At 49.4% G+C, this 20864-nt stretch overlaps 3 protein-coding genes across 7 annotated transcripts in view; all 3 read left to right on the top strand.

Moving 5' to 3' along the window:
* PHF12 (PHD finger protein 12) overlaps positions 1–9646 on the top strand; it is a 45145-nt gene extending 35499 nt beyond the window's left edge. Inside the window, exons 10-15 of one of the 2 annotated variants that reach the window (XM_038375490.2) lie at positions 386–514; positions 1950–2093; positions 4501–4599; positions 5312–5394; positions 6848–6986; positions 8482–9646. In XM_038375490.2, the coding sequence (XP_038231418.1) occupies positions 386–514; positions 1950–2093; positions 4501–4599; positions 5312–5394; positions 6848–6986; positions 8482–8816 (929 nt within the window). In that variant the 3' untranslated portion in view covers positions 8817–9646. The remainder of the gene's footprint in view (positions 1–385; positions 515–1949; positions 2094–4500; positions 4600–5311; positions 5395–6847; positions 6987–8481) is intronic. The other variant, XM_038375491.2, reaches the window with a different exon arrangement.
* A 3069-nt stretch (positions 9647–12715) lies between these two features.
* Positions 12716–17364, top strand: DHRS13 (dehydrogenase/reductase 13). Its single transcript, XM_038376175.2, has 5 exons — positions 12716–13095; positions 14190–14308; positions 15102–15225; positions 15470–15781; positions 16591–17364. Exons 1-5 carry the CDS (start codon positions 12969–12971, stop codon positions 16851–16853), a joined length of 945 nt encoding a protein of 314 aa, XP_038232103.1. The 5' UTR covers positions 12716–12968; the 3' UTR covers positions 16854–17364.
* A 1371-nt stretch (positions 17365–18735) lies between these two features.
* Positions 18736–20864, top strand: part of FLOT2 (flotillin 2) — a 35166-nt gene continuing 33037 nt past the window's right edge. For 2 of the 4 annotated variants that reach the window (XM_038376168.2, XM_038376170.2), the window contains exon 1: positions 18805–18951. In XM_038376168.2, coding sequence (XP_038232096.1) covers positions 18903–18951 — 49 coding nt within the window. In that variant the 5' untranslated portion in view covers positions 18805–18902. Of the gene's footprint in view, positions 18952–19662; positions 19724–20864 lie in introns of those variants that run through there. The other 2 variants (XM_043499205.1, XM_043499204.1) reach the window with 2 other exon arrangements.

The following is a 20864-nucleotide window of genomic DNA, read 5'->3' as shown; positions in this document are numbered from 1 at the left end:
CTCACAAGATTTCTTCCCTCTGGGTCCAGTGAGATTTGGGTTTCAAGCTGTTCCCCAAACACCTTACAGTTCTGCTCCACAGGTCATACTTTCAGGATAACGTGACTTCCATCAGCAGATGGTAGAGGTGCAGGAGCCCGTGGAAACGGAACTCAGTTAAGCCGGCTAGAACTGCTTTGGGAAAAGGTGTGGTGCTATTTAGAGCCCCTTTCAGGAGGTGTGTTGGGTCATGAGAAGAGTTATTCCTCTTTTCAGAGCATGGCTACTAGCAAAATTAGCCAAAAATTTTGTGCAGATTGTAAATTAGAAGTAGGAGTTGAGGGCTCATTAGTGGCTCAGAAGTGACTGTGCATATTGACGTTGCTCTTCTCTCATGTCTCTCTAGATGGTAAAGTCAGTCCCAGCACCGTATCCATAGGAAGCTCTTTAACTGTCCCCTCATCTTTCACTTTAAACTCTGCGGCTATGTTGGACCTCACCAGCTCTGTGAAAGCATTAATGGATGGCAATGGCGGTGAGTAGTCGTTGATTCTTTTTCTGTCCAGAGCTGCTGTGTATATCGGCCGAGAGGGAAATGGTCCTTTCCTTAAAGCATTCACTACCCTGCTAAAGGAGAGAGTGACTTTGGTAAAGGGGACCTGGGGTGTGGACATGTTACTCTGGGTGAATAGGGGAGTGCCCCATTCCTGTCAAAATCATGGGTCTCATTCACTTCCACACCTTGGTACTTGGAGTGTTTCACCTTGTAAGCTTTGGGGGTGTCTGTCCAGAATGTTGGTGTCCAGACCTGTTGCTCAGTGGAATTCATATGCTCAGACCCCCAGCTTGTCCATGTCATGATTTTAGCTGTGATCCAAGGACACTTCCCTCACCTTTTCTGAGGCCAGTGATTGCAATTCTTTTTAGGGTCACCAGTCATTTGGGCTGCAATATTGTTATGGGTTTGCCTTCAGTTACATCTTTCTACAGCTACGTTTTCTGCCTTTGTCCCAGAGCCTGGTACGTCTTCCTCTCCTTTTCAGTGGGATAGCAGGAAACCTGGATTCTCATCAGGGTGACTTACTGAGAAACCAGAGGACTGCTGTACAGTTCTCAACTTCATTATCAGTCTGTTGCTTGTGATCCTTCTCTATAGCCTTTCTTGCACTGTCATTTTGACCCTCTTCCCTTTGGCAAACACCTGGCTACTAGTCTTGGCCTCCTGTGTTTGCAACAGGACTCGCACTAGCCACCATGGCTCTGCTGCTTTTACTCGCTCTTTTCCAGTGACATTGATGTTGAGACGGCTCTTGAAAGAGGTTAACTAACTTGTTCATGAGCACAATGCAGATCTTTGCAGGTCCTGATTAACTGTCCTCCTTGCTGGTCGTTATCAGCAACAGTGATCTGTTTTGAGATTTACTTTTTACCCAGATAGAGATTTGTATGAATTTCCCCTCTTAACAATTTTAAGTTGAACCTGCCATGAAAGAATGCGACCCTGAAAATGAGACTACCGCTCCTAAGGAGTTGTCATTTATCTGTGGGATAGATCTAGTCAAGCTTTTTTCCAACCGGGGTGTAAATTTGAGTCTCGCAAGAAGCATGCCCCATCTCTGCTGCCCAAAAAAGCCTGAAATACACGTGGCCTTTCTGTGTCTCTGCCCACATGTGGAGTCTTCAGCTTTTTCCTAGCCAAAAAAACGCAAATGTCCCTTTCCTGTCTAGACTGCAGCTCTCCAAGATTACAAGTCTTGCTGTCCATACATGCTGCTAGGGAAGAGAATGCACTTAGACAGTAATAGAGCACCCAGTACTTTCGACTCTTGAGGCTGCAGAGTTTTCCCTGACGGCGTTGCTGCTGACAGAAGCAAATGGCAAAACTTAGGAGCAGGACAGTTAAGCCCTCAGCAGATCAAATGACGCCCTCTCTGTGAATAACTTACTAATTGCTTTTTATTTATTAACAGAGATTGAGATAAATATGCTGGATGAGAAGCTAATCAAGTTTCTGGCCTTGCAGAGAATACAGCAGCTCTTTCCTTCCAAAGTTCAATCCGTAGCGAGCAGTGTCAGTTCCCATCAGTCGTCTCCTTTGGCAAATCACATTGAAGGTAAGAGCAGCCCTAGAATAGTCTCTTTACATTGAGCTGTGGTTTTTCTCAGCATACCATGCCATCAGACTATCATCCAGAGAGATTCTCTCTCTCCTGGTATTTGGAAGTCACCCATTTCATCTCCTTCCTTCCTTCCTCTTGCCCCTCCTCTCTGGATACTCTTCGATCAGAAATGTTCCTCCACTTCTCCTTGTTGAGCTTTTGGCAAATGTGGTAGGAAAAGGAGCTTGCTCTCTCCCTGCTGCATCACAGCAACTCACAACCATGGATGTTCTGTTTCCTGTAATTGTGGGGCTAAGCCAAGTTGTACCAGTCTGATCTAGCAAAGAAGAGAGAGGCCCAGCTTCCTTCTCTGGCATGTTTCCAAGAGGCTCAGGGATCTGGGAAGCAAATGAACAAGTGTGTTTGAAGTCCTGCTGCCTTCTTTTTGGAGATGGAGAAAACTGGTTTGTGGGCTTGAAAGAGAAACCTAAACATGAGCAGGAAAAGCAGGGGCATAGAGTGAGGGTGTTACCTTTTTAAAATCCATGGATTTCTTCAATCCAAATTGGTAACTGCAGAGCAAAAATTGCAGATATGTTCTCATTCTAAAGAGTTGGAAACTGTTACCTCCTTCGCTTATAAAATCTGCCAGGGCCTGAGATCAGGATTCTGCTTCCTTTGCTATAGTATTAGTATCACTAACCCATAGAACTGCGTCAGGTATGCAGCTTCCTATTCCACTGTTAGGGTTATCACCAGTTGTTAGGAAGAAGTATAGATTCCCTGAGCCACATCCATTTACCTTCAGGAGTAAACAAGAGTTGTCCTGCGGGAGCTGGGTCCTGCTCTCAGTTGGTCTAAGCCTACGGAGGGGTACAGTAGAAACAGAGATGAGATCTGTGGTAGTGCACTATTGGCTGTATCACAATCTTGACTTGCCCTTGGCTCAGCTCACCTGGTCATTTCAGGCTGTGGCATTGCAGCATGGATTCTGAATGTCTATCAGTAACTGTCTCTTTCTTCTAACACTTTTGGAGCTAGAGGCAGCTGTGGAACTGCACAGGGCCAGCACTGGGATTAAATGATGTGGCCAGCAGACACTTGTAGAGCTGAATCTTCGATCATTGGCACCAACTATCCTAGGGGAGATCAATGGCTAGGTTCCCTACCTGCTTTCTGTCTTTTTGACCCATCAAACTTCAGATGCTTCCCCCTGTGCTAATTTTGACTTTTTTATTTTGTTTGTTGATGGGACACTTGAGACACAACTTCTGAGATAAGCCCCATTGGCTGATCTGTACTAAGCAGGCCCTAGTTACTGTCATCCAAAGCAGCCAAATGTAGAAATGATGTGTTGGGAACAGTGAAGCTTTTTGGCACGTTTCATGCTGAAGGTGCCACATAATCCCATGGAGAGTGTTCTTGACATCAGTGTTGAATTCCAGACACACACATTTTACATTTTTTTGTGGTTTTTTGACCACTCTTTACTAAGTTTGTAATCTGCATGCTTTGTCAATTTCAATTCTTTTCTTGATGTGAAACTGTCCTGGAGATGTGTGTGGTGGGGAGTTAGGTTAGACTGTGTGTGGGTTTGCATGGACAGGAAGAGGGCAGGTACTGAGCCAGTCAAACCTAGACCAGGTTGCCATTTGACTGCTATGTGAATGACCCTTATGTGAAACAAGATGGCAGCCTGCCTGTTCCGGGTGCAATGGGGATGTGATCTCTGTGTCCATGTAACCACTGGGTCTTTGTCGGCAGCCTCAGTAGTAGGAAGGTCCAGGATTGACTGTGCTGTGGAGACTGAACTAAGATTTAAACTAGTTGAAGAGAGAATCCTCCTCCAACCCCAGCCTTCCAGCTGTAGGAATTTTAAATTGATCCCTGGAAAAGCTTGTTCTGCATCTACCTGTGCTTTTCTCAGGGGTTAACTAGCAGTTTTGTCTCTAGGGCTGCCGACTTCGCAGTTTTTGCTAGCTCCAAATTCAGTTTAAAGGGACACCATCTTAAAGGAACTGGAGGACAACAATTCAGAAGACGTGTGCTTTAACACTTCATGGTCCTGGAACTGGAAGAGATGAGAGAGGGGAAATAATGTCTCCTCAGTTTGTTTCCTATGTCCATGCCCAGTGTCATTTCCCCTGTGTAGTCACGTGGCTTATGTGGGTCTTTCACATAGCAATGGGGGAGAAAAAAATTCTAAAAAGTAGCAAGATGTTCCTGTAAAACCACAACAATTCGTCGGGGGTAAGAGCTGAAACTATTTCCAATTTTTGTCCAGATTTCAAGTTGATAGTTTCCTTTAAAAATTATGCATGAGCCCCAGAAAGTCCAGTAGGGGGAACACTTAAATCTGGTAACTTTATATAACTATAGGCAACCTATTCAGTAGTATTCAGATCTCACTTTTGTCTTACAGTGCAAAGAAAGGAAGTGCAAGCTCGGGCAGTGTTCTATCCCCTAATGGGCATAGGAAGTGCAGTGAACATGTGCTACAGAACCCTCTACATCGGGACAGGTAAGTGACTTCTCCTAGCTGGGGGCTTGCAGAATCACAATGAAAAAATAACTTTCCATTTGTTTTTTCAACTTTTATTTTGTTTGCACGTAGACAATCCAAGCCATAATGCACTAAAGTCACCCCAGTGGAAGTGCATGCAGCTCTTTGGAGAATGCCATGTTGGGGCCAGTCATTTTATCCTGGGATTCTGGAATTACGTTTCTCTTGTGTATTATCAGGCAACGTGTGCAGGAAAGCTCACTTAGATGTCAGGACACTGTGTAACTGGCATAGCTAGGTGCCTGTAGCCCAGATTTGATAGCCATTGTTTTAGGATGGGAGTATTAACTCTTGATACCACATAGTCTAAGAGATTTGGCATTAAAAAGTCACCGCTATCCTAGGCTCCCCAAGTTGGTTTCTATCTGGTAACTGCTAAGAAGGGAGGTTAATGATCATTCTGGGCATTTGCCACTCTTGCCTCAGCCTGGAGCCCCCTAGCACACTGGAAGGGCACAATAATGCTGAAATGGTTTTCTGCCTTCCCCTGCTTAATCATACAGCCAGAACCCTGAGGAAACCTTGTTCTGTGGCTTATCTCAGCACTGTTCACCAAGATGTGAGAGCAGATACTAAGGAAGCAAGCCCCCAATGTTTAATTCTCTTGCTCTGTGCTGCCTGTGCCAGCTCTTCTGAATTCAGTTGAAATTTGTCTTCCCGTCCGTTGCAGGAGCTGACATGGATGTGTGCCTTACAAGCTATGGTCACTGTAACTATGTGTCTGGCAAACATGCCTGCATATTCTATGATGAGGTGAGTGCTTGGGCCTTTGGTTTGCCACTTGCTCAGAGATGGAGATGAAGGCATCGGGTTGTCTTTCTTGTGTGGAGCTCCTTTGTGGGCTGCAGAGTGAGAGCCAGGCTTGTACTAGAGTTAAGGTGGGGTCAGCATTTACTGGTAACCCTCTTTCTGAGGCAGAGAGATCTGCTGACAAGTTCCCTCAGGGCAAACTCTCTGGGCTGAGTCTCTGCACATCCTTAATCTGTTTTCAGTGTCAACATCCTTTTTGAAGCGTGGGCACCAGAACTGGATACACTAGTCCAGTAGTGGTCTCATATTGCCCTATAGGGTGGGAACACCTCCCTACTCCTCAGTATATGTCTATGCTTATACATCCAAGAATCCCCCTCTTAGTCACCGTGTCAAACTGGGAGCACATATTCAGCCAAGTCCTCTTCAGAGTCACTGCTTTCCAAAATCATTCCCTGTCCTCTACGTGAGACCTGTGTTCTTTGTCCCCAGATGTAGGACTTTGCCTTTGGCGTGTTACACATGCTATTCACATGAGCCTGGCTCACGCTCTAGAATTGACATGTCCCTATCATTATTTACTACTGCCTGAGCAGATTATTTGGTAATTACTATATGAGCACATCCTTGCAGGAGCCCACCAGAAACACCCATTGGGCGGATAATTCCCCATTGACAATGACTTCGCTATCCCTGTTAGCTAGGTTTTAGTCCATGTAATGTGGGCTAACAAAACATTGTACTTTTAATGTAATAGCAATTTCATAACTTGATCCTACTCTGCTGTGACAAGATCTGGTCAATCCGCTTCCCCCCACTGTCGGGCGGTGTGCTGGGGGCAGGGACTCACTCGTACCTGAGTGTCTCTAGAATGCCAGGCACACCAGAGGCAGTGTGTTTAATCTCGGGGGCAGTGCCTTGTGCCTGGAGTTAGTGTTCACAGCTGTGCTGTTGACCCCCTGTGAAGGGAGGGCTGAGGCCTGCTGTTTTTCCAGCACTGTGTATGTGCTCCGTTGTTTGGGAATGAAGTGTTGTTCACTAGCAGACACTCTTTTCTGGTTAGACCCCTTGGTAGTGTAGTGAGCAGCACACAGTGGCTAATGTGAGGGGTCTGGCCAAGGATTAGCAGGTGGGGAATTGGGTTCTGTGCAGTACAGCATGTTCCCAACTATAGGAATCTCATTCAGAGGGTTGACGAGCCCACAACTGTGTGAGCAGTTTTCATTTGCTCATTTTGCATTCTGTGCAAGATCAGCATGCAAAGCATTCTGGGTAACATGCATGCAGCCAGATGCCATGAAGTCTGACTTGCTGCCACTGCCTGAAATGGCGTGTTTAGCTCGGTAGGTCCTTCCATCTGAGCAGGAATGCAGTACAGAATGGGGTCTTGGGGCTTTCTGTCCCATTCAGAGCCTTGCCTGGGTTACATGTGAAGTTTCTCTTCCTTCCTTCCTAGAATACAAAACATTATGAGCTGTTGAACTACAGTGAACATGGGACGACTGTGGACAATGTTCTGTATTCATGTGACTTCTCGGAGAAGACTACACCCATTCCTCCCAGCAGCATTGTTGCCAAAGTGCAGAGTGTGATCAGTAAGTTATGCAAGAACATGTTCCCTAAAGGGAGATGGTGCCCTGGTCTCCTGCTGCCAGAGGAGCCAGCAGTGGGGGGAGCAGAAACTCCAGCTTGTGCTGAAGTACCGTATACAGAAGGAAGGGGTCTCCCCAAAGCCCAGACTTGCCCATCAGCTACACAGTATAACTCTCCTCTCTGAGCTCAGCCGCTTGGGACAACAAGTGCTTTGAACTACAAATACCTGCTTCCTCTAATTAGAGTTAATTCAGACTTAGGGACCCTTTCCTGACACCTGTCTCTCTCCTGAAAACGATCAATTCTGAGCTGGAATCAGATGGTCTCCGTAGACTTGATATGTAGATTTGCCTCTGACCAATGTTCCCTCTAATTTTTTCGACCCATGTATGGAATAAATTTTGGTATGTGCAGATGTGTGCCACCAGTAGAAACAAAAAACCTAGATATAATGTATATTTTTAAAAAGTTACAATAGGGACAGTTACTCCCACCAGGACAGGTTAGGCATTTTAGAACTCATTACTCAAAGAATTAAATTTAAGTGTAAGAGAAATAAAAATTATGAAATGCATAGACCAGTCAAAACACTAAAATAACATACTTTGAAAGAATAAAATTACAGAGAACATACGTGCATTGCAGGAAGTACCAAGTAGTAACAATAATAATACAAGTATGTGTTGGGAGGCGAGTGTGGAAGAGACTGTGTGAGAGAGAGAGAAAGAGAGAGACACGGCTGCTGGGGAAAGCTGTGCGCTGTCTCTTTAAGACACTCACTGAAAGCTCCTGTGTCTCCCCGCCCCAGCTCTGTGGAGATGGGATATGCGGACAGGGGGAGGAGGAGATTGTGATTGTGTTTGTGTGGGAGAGAGAGACTGAGCTGGCTGCTGGGGAAATCTCAAACAGTGCACTGTTTCTTTAAGAAAGGCACTCTGCCACTCCCCATTCAGACCACAGCAGCTCTGCGTCCTCCTGAGCTAAGCTGTCCCCTCTGCCCTGCACTGTAGAGATGGAGTACAGTGGGAGGGAGACACCCTGACAGCACCCTCTACCTCTGCCCCCTCTCCCCCCTGGCTCTGCACAGCCAGCAGGAGGGTCCCGGGAGCAGCTTCAGGATGGAGCAATGTGGGGGAAGGGGCACATGCTGCCAGCTGTGCTCTCTAATCAGCTGGGTGACATTTGAATCTTTCCTACGTGGCCGCCCAAGCATGCAACTTGCAGGAAACACAGCCTCTGACCTGGTCCTGTCAGGGGCTACACTCTAAGCATCATTATCCACCTCTTTATCCTCCCATTGCTTCACTCCTGCTGCCCACCTGACCTCGTGCCCTTCCCACAGCTGGGCCTACATACAGGCCGCTGAGAGATCCCTGCACCCAGGGGCTGGCCGCACTCTGAAGTTGCTGGTGATCATGTGACTGCTGCACTTGAGTGTGACACTCTCTGGATGGGACACTTGCCCCGGCCTGTTTCTCATTTGCGTTTCTTTTCCAGAATGCCACAAAGGCAGAAAACAGGACGAGGAGCCGCACGAAGAAGCAGTTGTGATGAATTCCCAGGCACAAGGGCAACACCGGAAACCCTGCAATTGCAAAGCCAGCAGCTCTAGTTTAATAGGAGGCAGTGGGGCGGGGTGGGAAGGAACAGCCCTGCTCCACCATGGCAGTTACATCAAACTGGGCTGCCTGCAGTTTGTCTTCAGCATCACTGACTTTGCGACCAAACAGCCCAAAGGGGACACTGCCTTAGTACAAGACATGGACTTGGAGGAAAAGCTCTCTCTGAAACCCCACCAGGTGCCCGTGCTGCGGTCCAACTCCGTTCCCTAGGAGCTGAGGCAGAGCCGGAGGGGAAGAAAAGCCCTGTCCTGAGACTTCTGCAATGCAAAATGTACAAACCAAGTTGGGATTTTCTGTCGGCCCAGAAACTGTTCACGCGCCGTTTGCATGAAATGAAGAACGTTTCACTTTTTTAATTATTTTCTTCTTTTGCTCAAGTTTTAGGGGCATTTGCACATATATTTGTACTATACATTTCATTTTAAAAGGAAAGCTGCAGCAAGAGGAGGACGTGTCAGAGTGAGGAGGGGGAGGGGCGGGTGCTGGCTGACTTGGACTCTCTCTGACAGATCGTTCCCATGCAGTTGTAAAATAATCAAAAACTTGTTCTATTTTGTGCCAGTGACAATAGTTTTATATTAAAAGAGAAAAATACAGTTTTCATACAGCAAATCTATACAATATCATTGTTTTATTTAATGTAAAGAAGTGCTATCCTCCTCCCCAGTTATTTTACCCCTTCCCTCCCTGCTATGGTTGCACTACAAGTAGCTACTGTGTATTATGGGCAATGAGAAATGAGTTCTTTTCCTGCTGTCCATCCTGTTTTATTTCAAAGAAGGAAAAGTATTGGACTCTGTAAATACATCCGTGATGGCATTTTCAATGTTTTAAAGCTGTGTACAGTGCTACATGTGGTATGACGTTGCCTCAAACTGTCTATTGTAGCAAATCGTTTGTCGTAAACCTGTTTGTCTTTTTTGTTCTATGCCACCTCCCTACCCTCCAGAACAGCTAGTTCCGATGTACATAGTCATTGTAATGTTTTAGACTTTACAGAAAGTTTCCTGTATTCTGTATATAAAAAACAAAATACGTCACCTCCTGCTTTCGACTGTCTGTCCTGACTCTGTAAACACAAGCAAGGATCTTCAAGAGCATCCCAAGGCAAAACCCAACCTCTGTGAGAAGGGCTTCCAGGCTGTGCCCAGGAACAGCCCTGGTCTGCTCTTCTCCCTCTGCTCTGTCCCAGGCCTCCAGGACCAGGGTGGCTGGGGACAAAGTGAGCTCCCAGGGGGAATGAGGCTTCTCCCGAAGAATGGAAGGTTCGAATACAGGGTGTATCTGTGATGGCCTCTGTGGCTCCTCCTTTGTTCTTGACCACATCAGTGCCATGCACTGGCCGTGTGCACCCCACTCTGTACAGGGTATGTTCTTAGAGCATCATGCTGCATAGCAGACTCACTCTGTTGGCACTCAAGGTTTGTAGCTATTACAGGGCGGGAAGCTGCTCACACTCAGCAGCCTTCCCCTTCACTCCTGGCTCTCCTGCCCTAGAGCCGCTCTCTGCTGTATTTTTACTGTTTTATACTCGATGTTCTGATCTGGAAATACTAACTCTTTTTGTACAAAGACGGAAGGATTTGCGATCTGTTCCAATGGCATTAAGTCTGTATTAATAAACTCTCATAATACTATTGAAAACAGAGCAAGAACCACACTTGCACCCTTCTTTTTTCCCCTCCCACCTGCAGTTTGGGGCTCAGATAGCTTCTCACCCTCTTCAGACAGGAACCTCCTTGGGCAGGTTGTGAGGCCATGTCCCCGCTGCAGGAAGGCTCCTGGGCCATGACTTCACTTGTACCTTAGGGTTACACCTGTGCTTACCTCCTGAGACCTGTGAGAGAGTGGATTGGCTAATCACTAGCCGCAGGGAACATGCTCCTGTGTTGAAGGCTGTGCCAAAATACCAGAACTTACTCAACATGTTGGCTCTGGTTTCTTGTAGCTCTCGGGTGCAAAGCGTTTTAAAGCCCTGCATGAATTTAGCCTCAGGTACTGGGAGATGAGGGTTTGTTTAATCATCTTCAGCCATAACCCGGGGCGGGGGCGGGTGGTAAAGTAAATGCTAAGACTGTAATGATTTGCTCTGGTACCCTCCAGCCATTGATCTCAGTGCTTGGCAAATGTCATTTCAGCCAAACAGTCCTTCAGCAGAGGAACTTCTCCTGGAGCTGGTGAATGTTCCTGAGGGAGGTTGGCATATATGCCCATGGGATGCACCCCTTCTACCTGTCCAAATGTCCCCCTGAAGCAGCATTTTCTTCCCTCTGTCCCTTTACCCTCTGCTCCCCCCCCCCCCATTTATTCCACTTAAAATCATAGGCGGCTGGCTACAACTCCCCCCAGAGCCTGGCAAGGAGGTTTCTGGAACTGGCTTGCTCACGTCTGCTGGCTGCTGTGCACCCCTTCTCTGCAGCCCCTGGCTACTGCTAGCCCAGCATGCAGGAACCGAAGGTAAACACTCTTCCTCCCCTCTGTGGGCTCACCCCCTTCTCTGCTTGTACTGCCCAGTGGTGGAGTTGAGCTGTTTTCTCTAGTCCAGTGTTTGCCAGGGATCTGATTCCAGTGTCTTTCTACTGCCAGCAAGCGGTCCCTACGCACATGGGAGACCTTCCAGGTGAGTAACTCCTGTCGCTGCCACAGAGCTATTGTGTGGCCATGAATGGGGGGGCCCTGCATGATTGGGAACAGGAGGCGTTTGTCCAATTGTCTGTTAGGATGGGCTGGGGGACAATTTTGTGTTCTTGGACACAGAGAATATAGGGCTCCTAGGTCTGTAAAGTGAAATGCATGTCTACGGGGCTAGATAACGAATCATTTCAAGCCCCCATGCCTGCTCTGCTATTTTAGTTTTTTCATATTAGGATTTTGTCCCACTGCTGGGGTCTTAGTTCTCTAGCAGACTCCATAATCAGCATCTCTTTGATGCAAAACCATGAAATAAACCTATAGTTCAGAAAGTGAATGGTGGTTCTAAGCCTGTTGAAACCTGTCTGTGCACCTGTCCATGGCAAATACTGACCCTACAGCTTATGGCCCTGTCCCTAAGCCAGCTGGGAGCACGAATCAGTTAATGTTTGTTAAAGTGCTGCTGCAGGGGTGCCAATCAGGTTTTCAAAGGTGCTGAGCCTCCACCATGCCCACTGCATTCATGGGTTGTTGAAGAAAACAAACATACCATCCTTGCTGAGCTGGGTGACAAACAGGTTTCCTGTCTGGGGGAAAATTTTGAGATTTCAAAACAATTTTCCATCCCAAATCAGGACAAAAATTTGATCTTGAAAAATTCTGCATACTAAAATCTGAACCTGCTTTTGGACTGGGCCAATCGAAAGGTTTCATTATCTAAATGTAAATTAATGTATGTATCAATAGGGTTGCAGCCTTGTAGCACTGACAAGGCTACACCACTATTGATAAAAAGAAAAGGAGTACTTGTGGCACCTTAGAGACTAACAAATACTCCTTTTCTTTTTGCGAATACAGACTAACACGGCTGCTACTCTGAAACCTAACACTATTGATATTAGTGTTAGATATTAGACCCACAAGGTGGGCGAGGGGATATCTTTTATTGGACCAGCTTCTGATGGTGCAAGAGACAAGCTCTCGAGCTTATGCAGAGCTCTGGTTCAGCTTACGCAGAGCTCTATGGAAGCTTGTGTGTCTCACCAACAGAAGTAGGTCCAATAAAAGATACCACCTCACCCGCCTTGTCGCTCATCTATCAAGTCATTTCAATCAAAACCTGCAACAGGTTTGTTTAGAAAATGCTGAAACAGGATGTTTGAGAGCTTTGACACGTCTGTCGCCGCTTGTTTGAGCTGGGGGACGAATGGAAACCAAGGCTTTCCTGCAAGCAGGTTCGGTTTTGACAAATTGGCTTTTTTGGACAAAAAATGTTGATCAGAAATTTCCCAGCCATCTCGAGCTCCTTGTGTAAAGCCGAATTCGTGCCCTGCAGGCTACGGATCTGCAGGTGGCGGTGTTGCCAGCAGATAGGCTGTATTTCAGCCAATCTCACGCTATAAAGCAGAGGGCCCAGGCCGAGTGGCCTGAAGCCATGCCTGGATCAGAGCCAGCTTCAGAACCTCACATCCTGGGCGTGAACTTGCGGAGGTTTGGCCCAGGAGGCTTGCCATAGCTTTGCTGCATGCAGAGAACAGCCCAGGAAAGCTTTCATGCAATGTGGAGCAAGTGACCTTTGTCCTGGTCCTTCCCTGATGCAGGTTCTGGCTCCGGCCCGCCCAGGAGCGCAGCTCGGCCTGAAAAGTGAATCTTGCAGCTGGAGGCACCTGTGAATTGGCTGCAGCCAACGGAAACCTGCTGCTAACCCTGTTCGCTGCGCCCCAGGAAGCCATGGCCACAGTGCTGCTAGTGCTTGGGCTGCTCCTGGGCCTCTACGCCCTCCTCTATTACAACTGCATCAAAGGGGCCAAGTGTAGGGCCCAAACCAGCCTCCGAGGGAGGACCGTGGTCATCACAGGTGAGGGGGAGAGGGGACAGGTGCCTCCAAGGATGCTGGGGGGGCTACCTGGCCTCTGGTAGAGACTCTTTAAAAGTGGGAAACCCCCTTCCCACCCCCAGCTCAGGACAAGGACTCTGCTTCCCATGCAGCACATTGTCTCCTGTTGGCAGAGCACACGCTGGGTGCCAGGCCCAGCTCTGCCTTCTCCCTCTAGGCCACAGATGTGAGCTCAATGCATCTGGCTGGAGCTCCCAAGGCTCCTGTCAAGAGTTGGGATTCCAGCAGACTTGACTCCGCTAATTGAGACAGATCAGAATCACCTGGGGTCCACCTTTAGTCCAATGACCAGGGCTGGATATGTGAGATGAATGTGCAGGCAGCCCCACAGCAGGGTTATGGGATAACCTGCCCCCCAGTGAAGTCTCCTAGCCTGGAAGAGTTTGAGCTTGGCTGTGTGCTGAGTTGCTCTTTCCCTCCCCCAAACTCTTGTCTAGTATTTACTAGTCTAATCTTAGATATGCATGATAACCATAGAAACAGCCAATCCCCCATTGGCTGTGGCTATCTTTTGGCCTCAGCAATGTGCTGTGGCAATGAGTTCCACAGTCTATTGATCGTAAGAAAAAGAATTTCTCTGTAGCATTTCCACACAGAACATTGCAAATGGATCCTCTAAATGTGACTTTCAAAAAACAAAGCTCCCCAGGCAATTTCAGTGAGAGGAGATTTGGACCCTGGTGTCCTTGGCAAAGTTCTCTTCTCCTGGTTTGTTGTGCAGGGGTTGTGTGCTGGCTGCGCCCTCCTCCATAAGAATGGCCTTATTGGGTCAGAGCAAAGGTCCATCTAGTCCAGTATCCTGTCTTCCAAGAGTGGCCAGTGCCAGGTGCCCCAGAGGGCATGAACAGAACAGGGAATCATCCAGTGATCCAGCCTGTCTGTCATTCCCAGCTTCTGGCAAACAGAGGCTAGGGACACCGTTCCTCCCTAGAGGTGACTGGATTTCAGGCAGGCTCTATGAATTGTTTTGAGAGGGAACACAGTGCTACCACAACTCAGAGCTAGGCTGCTCTTGGTCATCTCCTTGTGCCCAGCTCCTTGTTCTGCTTTTCCAGGGGGAAACACTGGGATTGGGAAGATGACGGCCCTGGATCTGGCCCGGAGAAGAGCTCGCGTCATCCTGGCCTGTCGCAGCAGAGCGAGAGGAGAAGCGGCTGTCTATGACATCAGGCGGGTGCGGGCTCTGCACTCCTCTTGCTTCACTCATATGGATGCAGTCTGAGCCCCAGAGATGAGCAGTCCCTGCTATATGGCAGGCCTGCACTGTCACGAGATGCTGCTGAACTTTGAGAAAGGCGAGGGTCCACCAAGGTTTAGGATGGAGCATACCCAGGGAGGTGCAGAGGGCAGTGGTACCAGCTTGGGGAAGGTTTAGGAGCCCTGGTAGATAAGCAATAAAAGAGTTCCCTTATTCCCAGGAGAGGAAGCAGCATTTAAGGGCTCTGCTACTTCCCAGTGAGGCGAGAGGCGTAGGTGCCAGCTCTGGGTGGGGAGTGGAGGGCTGCAGAGGTACTTGCCTACAGAGAATGCTGGCAACGGGTTTGTGCACATTCCATGGGCCCGGTGAGCCCCATTTCTATATGCAGGGAGCTAACCAAGATGACAGCATTCCCCAGGCTGGATCCTCTGACTGCCCCAGGGATGCCTGAATTCCCCATTTACCTGCCCAATTGGCAATTGAAGCATCCGGTGTGGCCTTTCTCCATCCTGCTTGGGTGCCTCAATGTGGGCTAGCTGGCTGCATGGTGCCAAACAGTAACCACTGCGGAGCCTGCAAAAAAAACATGCTCTGGGGCTGGGTGCTCTGAAGGATAAGCAGCTCCCTCTGCTAGTTCCTGTTTGCAGTTTGCCCCGTGCTTCAAGGTGGAAATGGGACACCACCTTCCGGGTCGCTGTCACTGGTCTGGAGCCTAACTGCCCCAGGCATCACTGTGGCCTGCAATGAGTGCCTCCCCCTCTTTCTCCAGGAGAGCGGGAACAATGAGGTTCTCTTCATGAGTTTGGACCTGGCCAGCCTGGACTCAGTGCGAGCATTTGCAGAGACTTTCCTGAGATCTGAGCCTCGCCTTGACATCCTGATCAACAACGCAGGTGGGAATCTCATTACCGAGCCTGTCACCCAGCTCCTAGTGGGGCAGGGATAGGTAGGTCAGGCCCTGAGGCTGTGCTGAGGAGGTTCTGGGGGAGATTCCTGGATGCTGATGTTGGGGTGATGACTCTCTGAGGTGGGGTATAACACAGTGTAGGCTGGTTTTGGCTTGCAGGACCCTGTCGGGTAGAGAAAGTCCTGGACCAGAGATCACTGCTGTATATTGGAGCTTATTTTTCTCTACAGGGGTTGGAGCAGGTGGCAGGAAGAAGGATGGCTTTAACCTGGTCTTTCAGGTCAACCACCTTGGTCACTTCCTTCTGACTCACCTCCTCCTAGAGCGGCTGAAGCTCAGTGCACCGAGCCGCATGGTGATTGTGGCCTCCAATGCACATCGATTGGGGAAGATAGACTTTGAGACCCTCCATAAGCCAGTGGAAGGGATACTGCAGAACTTCCAGGCTTATTGCACCAGCAAACTGGCCAACATCTTGTATGCCCGAGAGCTGGCCAACAAACTGGAGGGAACCGATGTAACCTGCTATGCTGTTCACCCAGGTGAGCATGGGTCCAGCCTTTCTCTGGGGATGTGGCTTCCAAATCCCAACAAAGTTCCTGAGAGTTATAGATCAGAGCCTTGCTACTCAAGAGGTGAAGTTCAATCCGGTCCTGTTTGAGACCTGTCTCAGGACAAACTGGCTACTAAGGACGATAATTTCTGATCTGGGTTAATTTCAGATCTCCCCTAAGACAGGTACTCAAGCCCCTGGACTCCTGCGGCTCTTCCCTTTCACACTGAGCCTCCCACCCAGTCAAGGAGGATTGGTCAGCAATCTTAATAAGAGAGGCAGCTTTCTAATGAACCAAAGTTACTCTTTACCCCCAAGGCCGTGATCCCTCATTCTGCATTTTGCCCTGCCTGAAATTAAATTCTTTCCTACCTCTCCAGCACTGGTTGGAATTTGGGTGGGAGGGAGGCCAGAAAATGGAACTGGTATTTGGAGGAAGCATGATGTACAGATTAGAAACCATTCAACACCCTACTGTGCAAGTCACTTTCTTTGAACTGTCCATATGCTTAACCCCTCTTTGCATCAAGTTCCTGTCAAGTGAGTACTAAGAGAACATAAGAACGGCCATTTCGCATCAGACCAAAGATCTGTAGATGGTTCTCAGAGAAATGTACTAAGAACCAAACCCAGTGTGCCTGCCTGGATCTCATGTAGTTTTTGCCTTCTCTCTCTCTCTCCGTCTTCACTGGCACCATTGCTCTTTTTGCCTCCTGAGTAAGACACCCTCCTCCCAGATGAGGGATGTTTCCTGTACATTCCAGTCTAACTGTAGCTGCTTCTTTATTTTGCTTTCAGGGGTCGTTAACACTGAACTATTCCGCTACATTCCGATCTGGCTGTGGCCATTCTTTGTTCCCATCTCCTGGCTCTTCTTCCGAGACCCCACTGATGGAGCCCAGACCTCTATCTACTGTGCCACACAGGAGGGGATTGAGATGTTCAGCGGACGGTACTTTGTGGACTGCCGGGTACAAGATCCTAGCCCCCAGGCCCATGACGATGCTGTTGCCAAGAAGCTGTGGGAAGTCAGTGAGAGGATGGTGGGTTTGGCTGCTTAGAATGTGCTATCCTCTCACCCGGAAAGCTATGTAGGGACCATAGACTGGAATAGCAGTGGCTGCTGTAGGGGTAGGATTAAGGTGCATTAGGAAACTGGGAGGGCCTCAGACTGGCAAGAGAGAGGCAGAGCTGAAAGCGAGGCCTCAGATACATTAGAAGTTACACGGTGGAAGCTTCCATGGCATCTAGGCTATACCAGACACTGGATCCAACACTGTAATATGAACATGTACCCATCTTTTTAAGAAGCAGGATTTTCTTTACACTGCATCTAACAAATAAGATTGTGAGAGCTGGGATTGCCACTCTGAATGTAGGTGCCTTACCATACCCCCGTGTGTAAGGATGATGATGTGGGTTCTGCTGGTGCTATCCACGCTCTCATTTCTCTCACCTCAAGCCCTGTTTCAAACCCAAACATTTTTAATAGCATTTTCTATAATTATATCAATTAAAACACAATGAAAATAACTGTTTTAAAAGATGAATTAAAACACCTCCCTGAGCATGCATCATTTTCCCCATCCCACTTTGTCACAGTAGCCCAAATCCTTACCTTTCAAGAATAGCACTGATGCCTAACGCTAAAAAAGTTTCCAGTGGGGCAATTGCCTCATTCTACGGGATCCCCAGTGCAACTGTTTCATGAGGATGTTTCTGTATGTAGCTGGCCAGCTGTGGTCTACCTTCTAGACCTGCAGAGAATTCCTGGGTAGCAGGTATATGTTTGCCAAGAAGTTTTGGGAAGGCTGACATTCAAAGGAAGTCTAAAGATGTTCTGGGCACAATGCTAGCCATGACAGCTATGTGCACGGAGAGACAAAATGCTGGTAAGTCCTCACTGCACAGGGGCAAATGGGTGCCTCCTCCACCGAACTAGCTGCTGAGTCCCTCTGAAGGTGTCCTGGCTGCAGCAGGCAAGTTATGAGAGTCATTTAAATTCTGTGGGGGGGGGGGGGGAAGAGAATTCTTGCTTAAAACTGGGTGAATTAACATGATTAGAAAACCCCTTTAACACTGAATGGCGATATCGTTTAACACTTTTCCCGGTGTTAGCTGGTCACAGAATGGGGGATTGATGGAAAAGACCACAACTGTGCCAATTACCCTGAGCTGCCAATGGGTGTTAGGGAGGGGGGCAGCTGAACGCTACTTAATGAGATGTACAGGCCCCCCAATGATCGTCCCCATCTGTCTCTGCTAGCTCCTCCCCACCCACAGGGCAGCTGGTGCCAGACACGACATCCAGCCCAGTGCGGCACTGAGGACAGACCCCCCCAGCGCGGCACCGCCTGACCGATACCCCCCAATACACCTAGTGTGGCACCGCCTGACAGACCCCCCCCACCCCCCCCAGCGCGGCACCGCCTGACAGACCCCCCCCAATACACCTAGTGTGGCACCGCCTGACAGACCCGACCCCCCCCAGCGCGGCACCGCCTGACCGATACCCCCCAATACACCTAGTGTGGCACCGCCTGACAGACCCGACCCCCCCCAGCGCGGCACCGCCTGACCGATACCCCCCAATACACCTAGTGTGGCACCGCCTGACAGACCCGACCCCCCCCAGCGCGGCACCGCCTGACAGACCCGACCCCACCCCCCCCAGCGCGGCACCGCCTGACAGACCCCCCCCCACACACACACAGTGTGGCACTGACAGACCCGACCCCCCCCAGCGCGGCACCGCCTGACAGACCCCCCCCAATACACCTAGTGTGGCACCGCCTGACAGACCCCCCCCACCCCCCCCAGCGCGGCACCGCCTGACAGACCCCCCCCCCCACACACACACACAGCGCGGCACCGCCTGACGGACCCCCCCATCCAACATGGCGGCTGCTCCATTTCTCCCGCACGGCGCCAGGTGCCACGCCCCGCCCTCCATCCAACATGGCGGCCGGGGTCTCTCCCCCCGCCCGGGGCGCCCCTCCCAACATGGCGACTGCCCCGAGCGAGTTTCCCTCCCCGGTGACGCGCTTCCGCGGGCGGGGCGGGCGCTGCGGCGGAGAGTCGGGCGGGGAGGCGCCGTTGCTGCCGGCGCCATGGGCAATTGCCACACGGTGGGGCCTAACGAGGCGCTGGTGGTGTCAGGTAGGGGCGGGGGGGCGGCTTAGGCGGCAGCCCCCCGGCACTGAGGGAAGTAGGCGGGGCTTGGGGGCTCCTGTAGTGCGGGGGTGAAGGGGAGGCGGTTGGGGGGGTCCCGGTACCTCTGATGGGGAGGGGCCCCCCAGCTCTGCAGCTAAGGGCGGGGCGGGGCGCGGCGCGGCGCGGCGGGGGGCCCAGGACTCTTGGCTCCCCCGGGGCAGGGCCAAGGCGCCGGGTGTGAAATGCCTCGGGAGGGGTTGGAGCCTCGATGGCAGGGACTCGGGCCGAGAGATGCATGGGCTGGGCCGGAACCGAGGTCAGGCCCCCTTTCCTCGGAGCCACAGACTGGGGCAGGGCCCAAAGGGAAAGAGTCTCATTGGGTCTTCGGGGGGGGGTTTCCGTCTTTCCCCCGCGGGCGGGCGGGCATGTGAGCGCTTTCCCTTTGCCACCTGGGAGTAGCAAGGGCTGTGGCTGCCCTTGCCCATTCAGTAGCCTTGGTTCCCATGCGCCCGTTTACCGTTGCTCTGCTAGTGAGCTTCGTTTCTGTAATTCATCAACAGCGCTAGCACCAACAGAAGCGGCAGGTGCCTTTTTACTGTGTCTCCTTAGAGGAGGGATCGCCCATGTGACGATTATGCCTTTCCCTGATTTATGCTACGGTTGCAACTATAAAGTGTGCGCAGTGAAGGACAAGGCCTTAGTAGGAGAGGTCTGGGGCCTGGTTCTATCAAAATGTGGAGTTGTATGAAACGCCAGTACGTGATGCTGCACCCTGTAGGTATGACTGGCTCCGTGGTGGTTATGTGGAGTGGGTGGGCTGTGGGCAAGAGAAAGTTTAGGGCATCTACAACTAATGTTCAAAAAGAAAAGGAGGACTTGTGGCACCTTAGAGACTAACGCATTTATTTGAGCATAAGCTTTCATGAGCTACAGCTCACTTCATCGGATGCATTTGATGAAGTGAGCTGTAGCTTACAAAAGCTCATGCTCAAATAAATGTGTTAGTCTCTAAGGTGCCACAAGTCCTCCTTTTCTTTTTGCAAATACAGACTCACACAGCTGCTACTCTGAAACAATGTTCAGTTGCTCAATATGTTCTCAGTCTACATAAATTCTCTTTGTCAACACTGGGTTCGTGATGGAGTTGATGGCTAGGTTTGGTGATTGGGACTCTGACCTTCAAATCTTAACCACCTTTCCTCCTGCCTTGGAGGAAACAAATGTTTGGGGTTACAAAGGATACATTATGATTATAAGGCTGCTCCACTCCCATTGCTGTGTATCTGAAACTACGTCATCATGGTTTGCAAGCCAGTTAAATCAGTCCCTTAGCCTGAAATCTCCTGCAGGCGGTGGCAATCACTTCCAGTTGGTCTATTAAGCAATCTGTAAATCTTTCTCAGAGGACAGGCCTGTTACAGAGCCTAATGAGTTGGTCTTAATGGGTGGTTCAGACATTCTAAAACCTGCTTACAGGTACAAGAACAGTATTTTACAAATAGCAAAGGAATGGGAATTATCCTTTGTTTTTTTAAATTTGGCCATTAAACAAGTTTATTTTAATCCCTGATTAGTTGCTATTTTTTTTTAAAAGCACAATATAATTATGAAAGCAGCAGTATATAAACTCTGAATCACAAGGCATGGCAACAAAAATCTGTGGTATCCATTAACACCCCCAAACTATGTATTTTCCCATAGCTCGGCCCCAGTGTGCCTAGGATAACCCATCAAATGCAATCGCATGGTGAGAATTTTGGGGGGCTCAAAAAAGAATAGATATTCTTGTGGAGGATGGGTACAGCAATGACTATTAGCCAAGATGGTCAAGGATGCAACGACATGCTCTAGGTGTCCCTAAACCTCTGACTGCCAGAAGCTGGAACTGGATGACGGGCTGGATCACTCAATAATTGCTC

Source organism: Dermochelys coriacea, chromosome 17 (assembly GCF_009764565.3).
Source record: "Dermochelys coriacea isolate rDerCor1 chromosome 17, rDerCor1.pri.v4, whole genome shotgun sequence".
Classification (NCBI taxonomy): domain Eukaryota; kingdom Metazoa; phylum Chordata; order Testudines; family Dermochelyidae; genus Dermochelys; species Dermochelys coriacea.
This window is presented reverse-complemented; position numbering and strand designations above follow the sequence as displayed.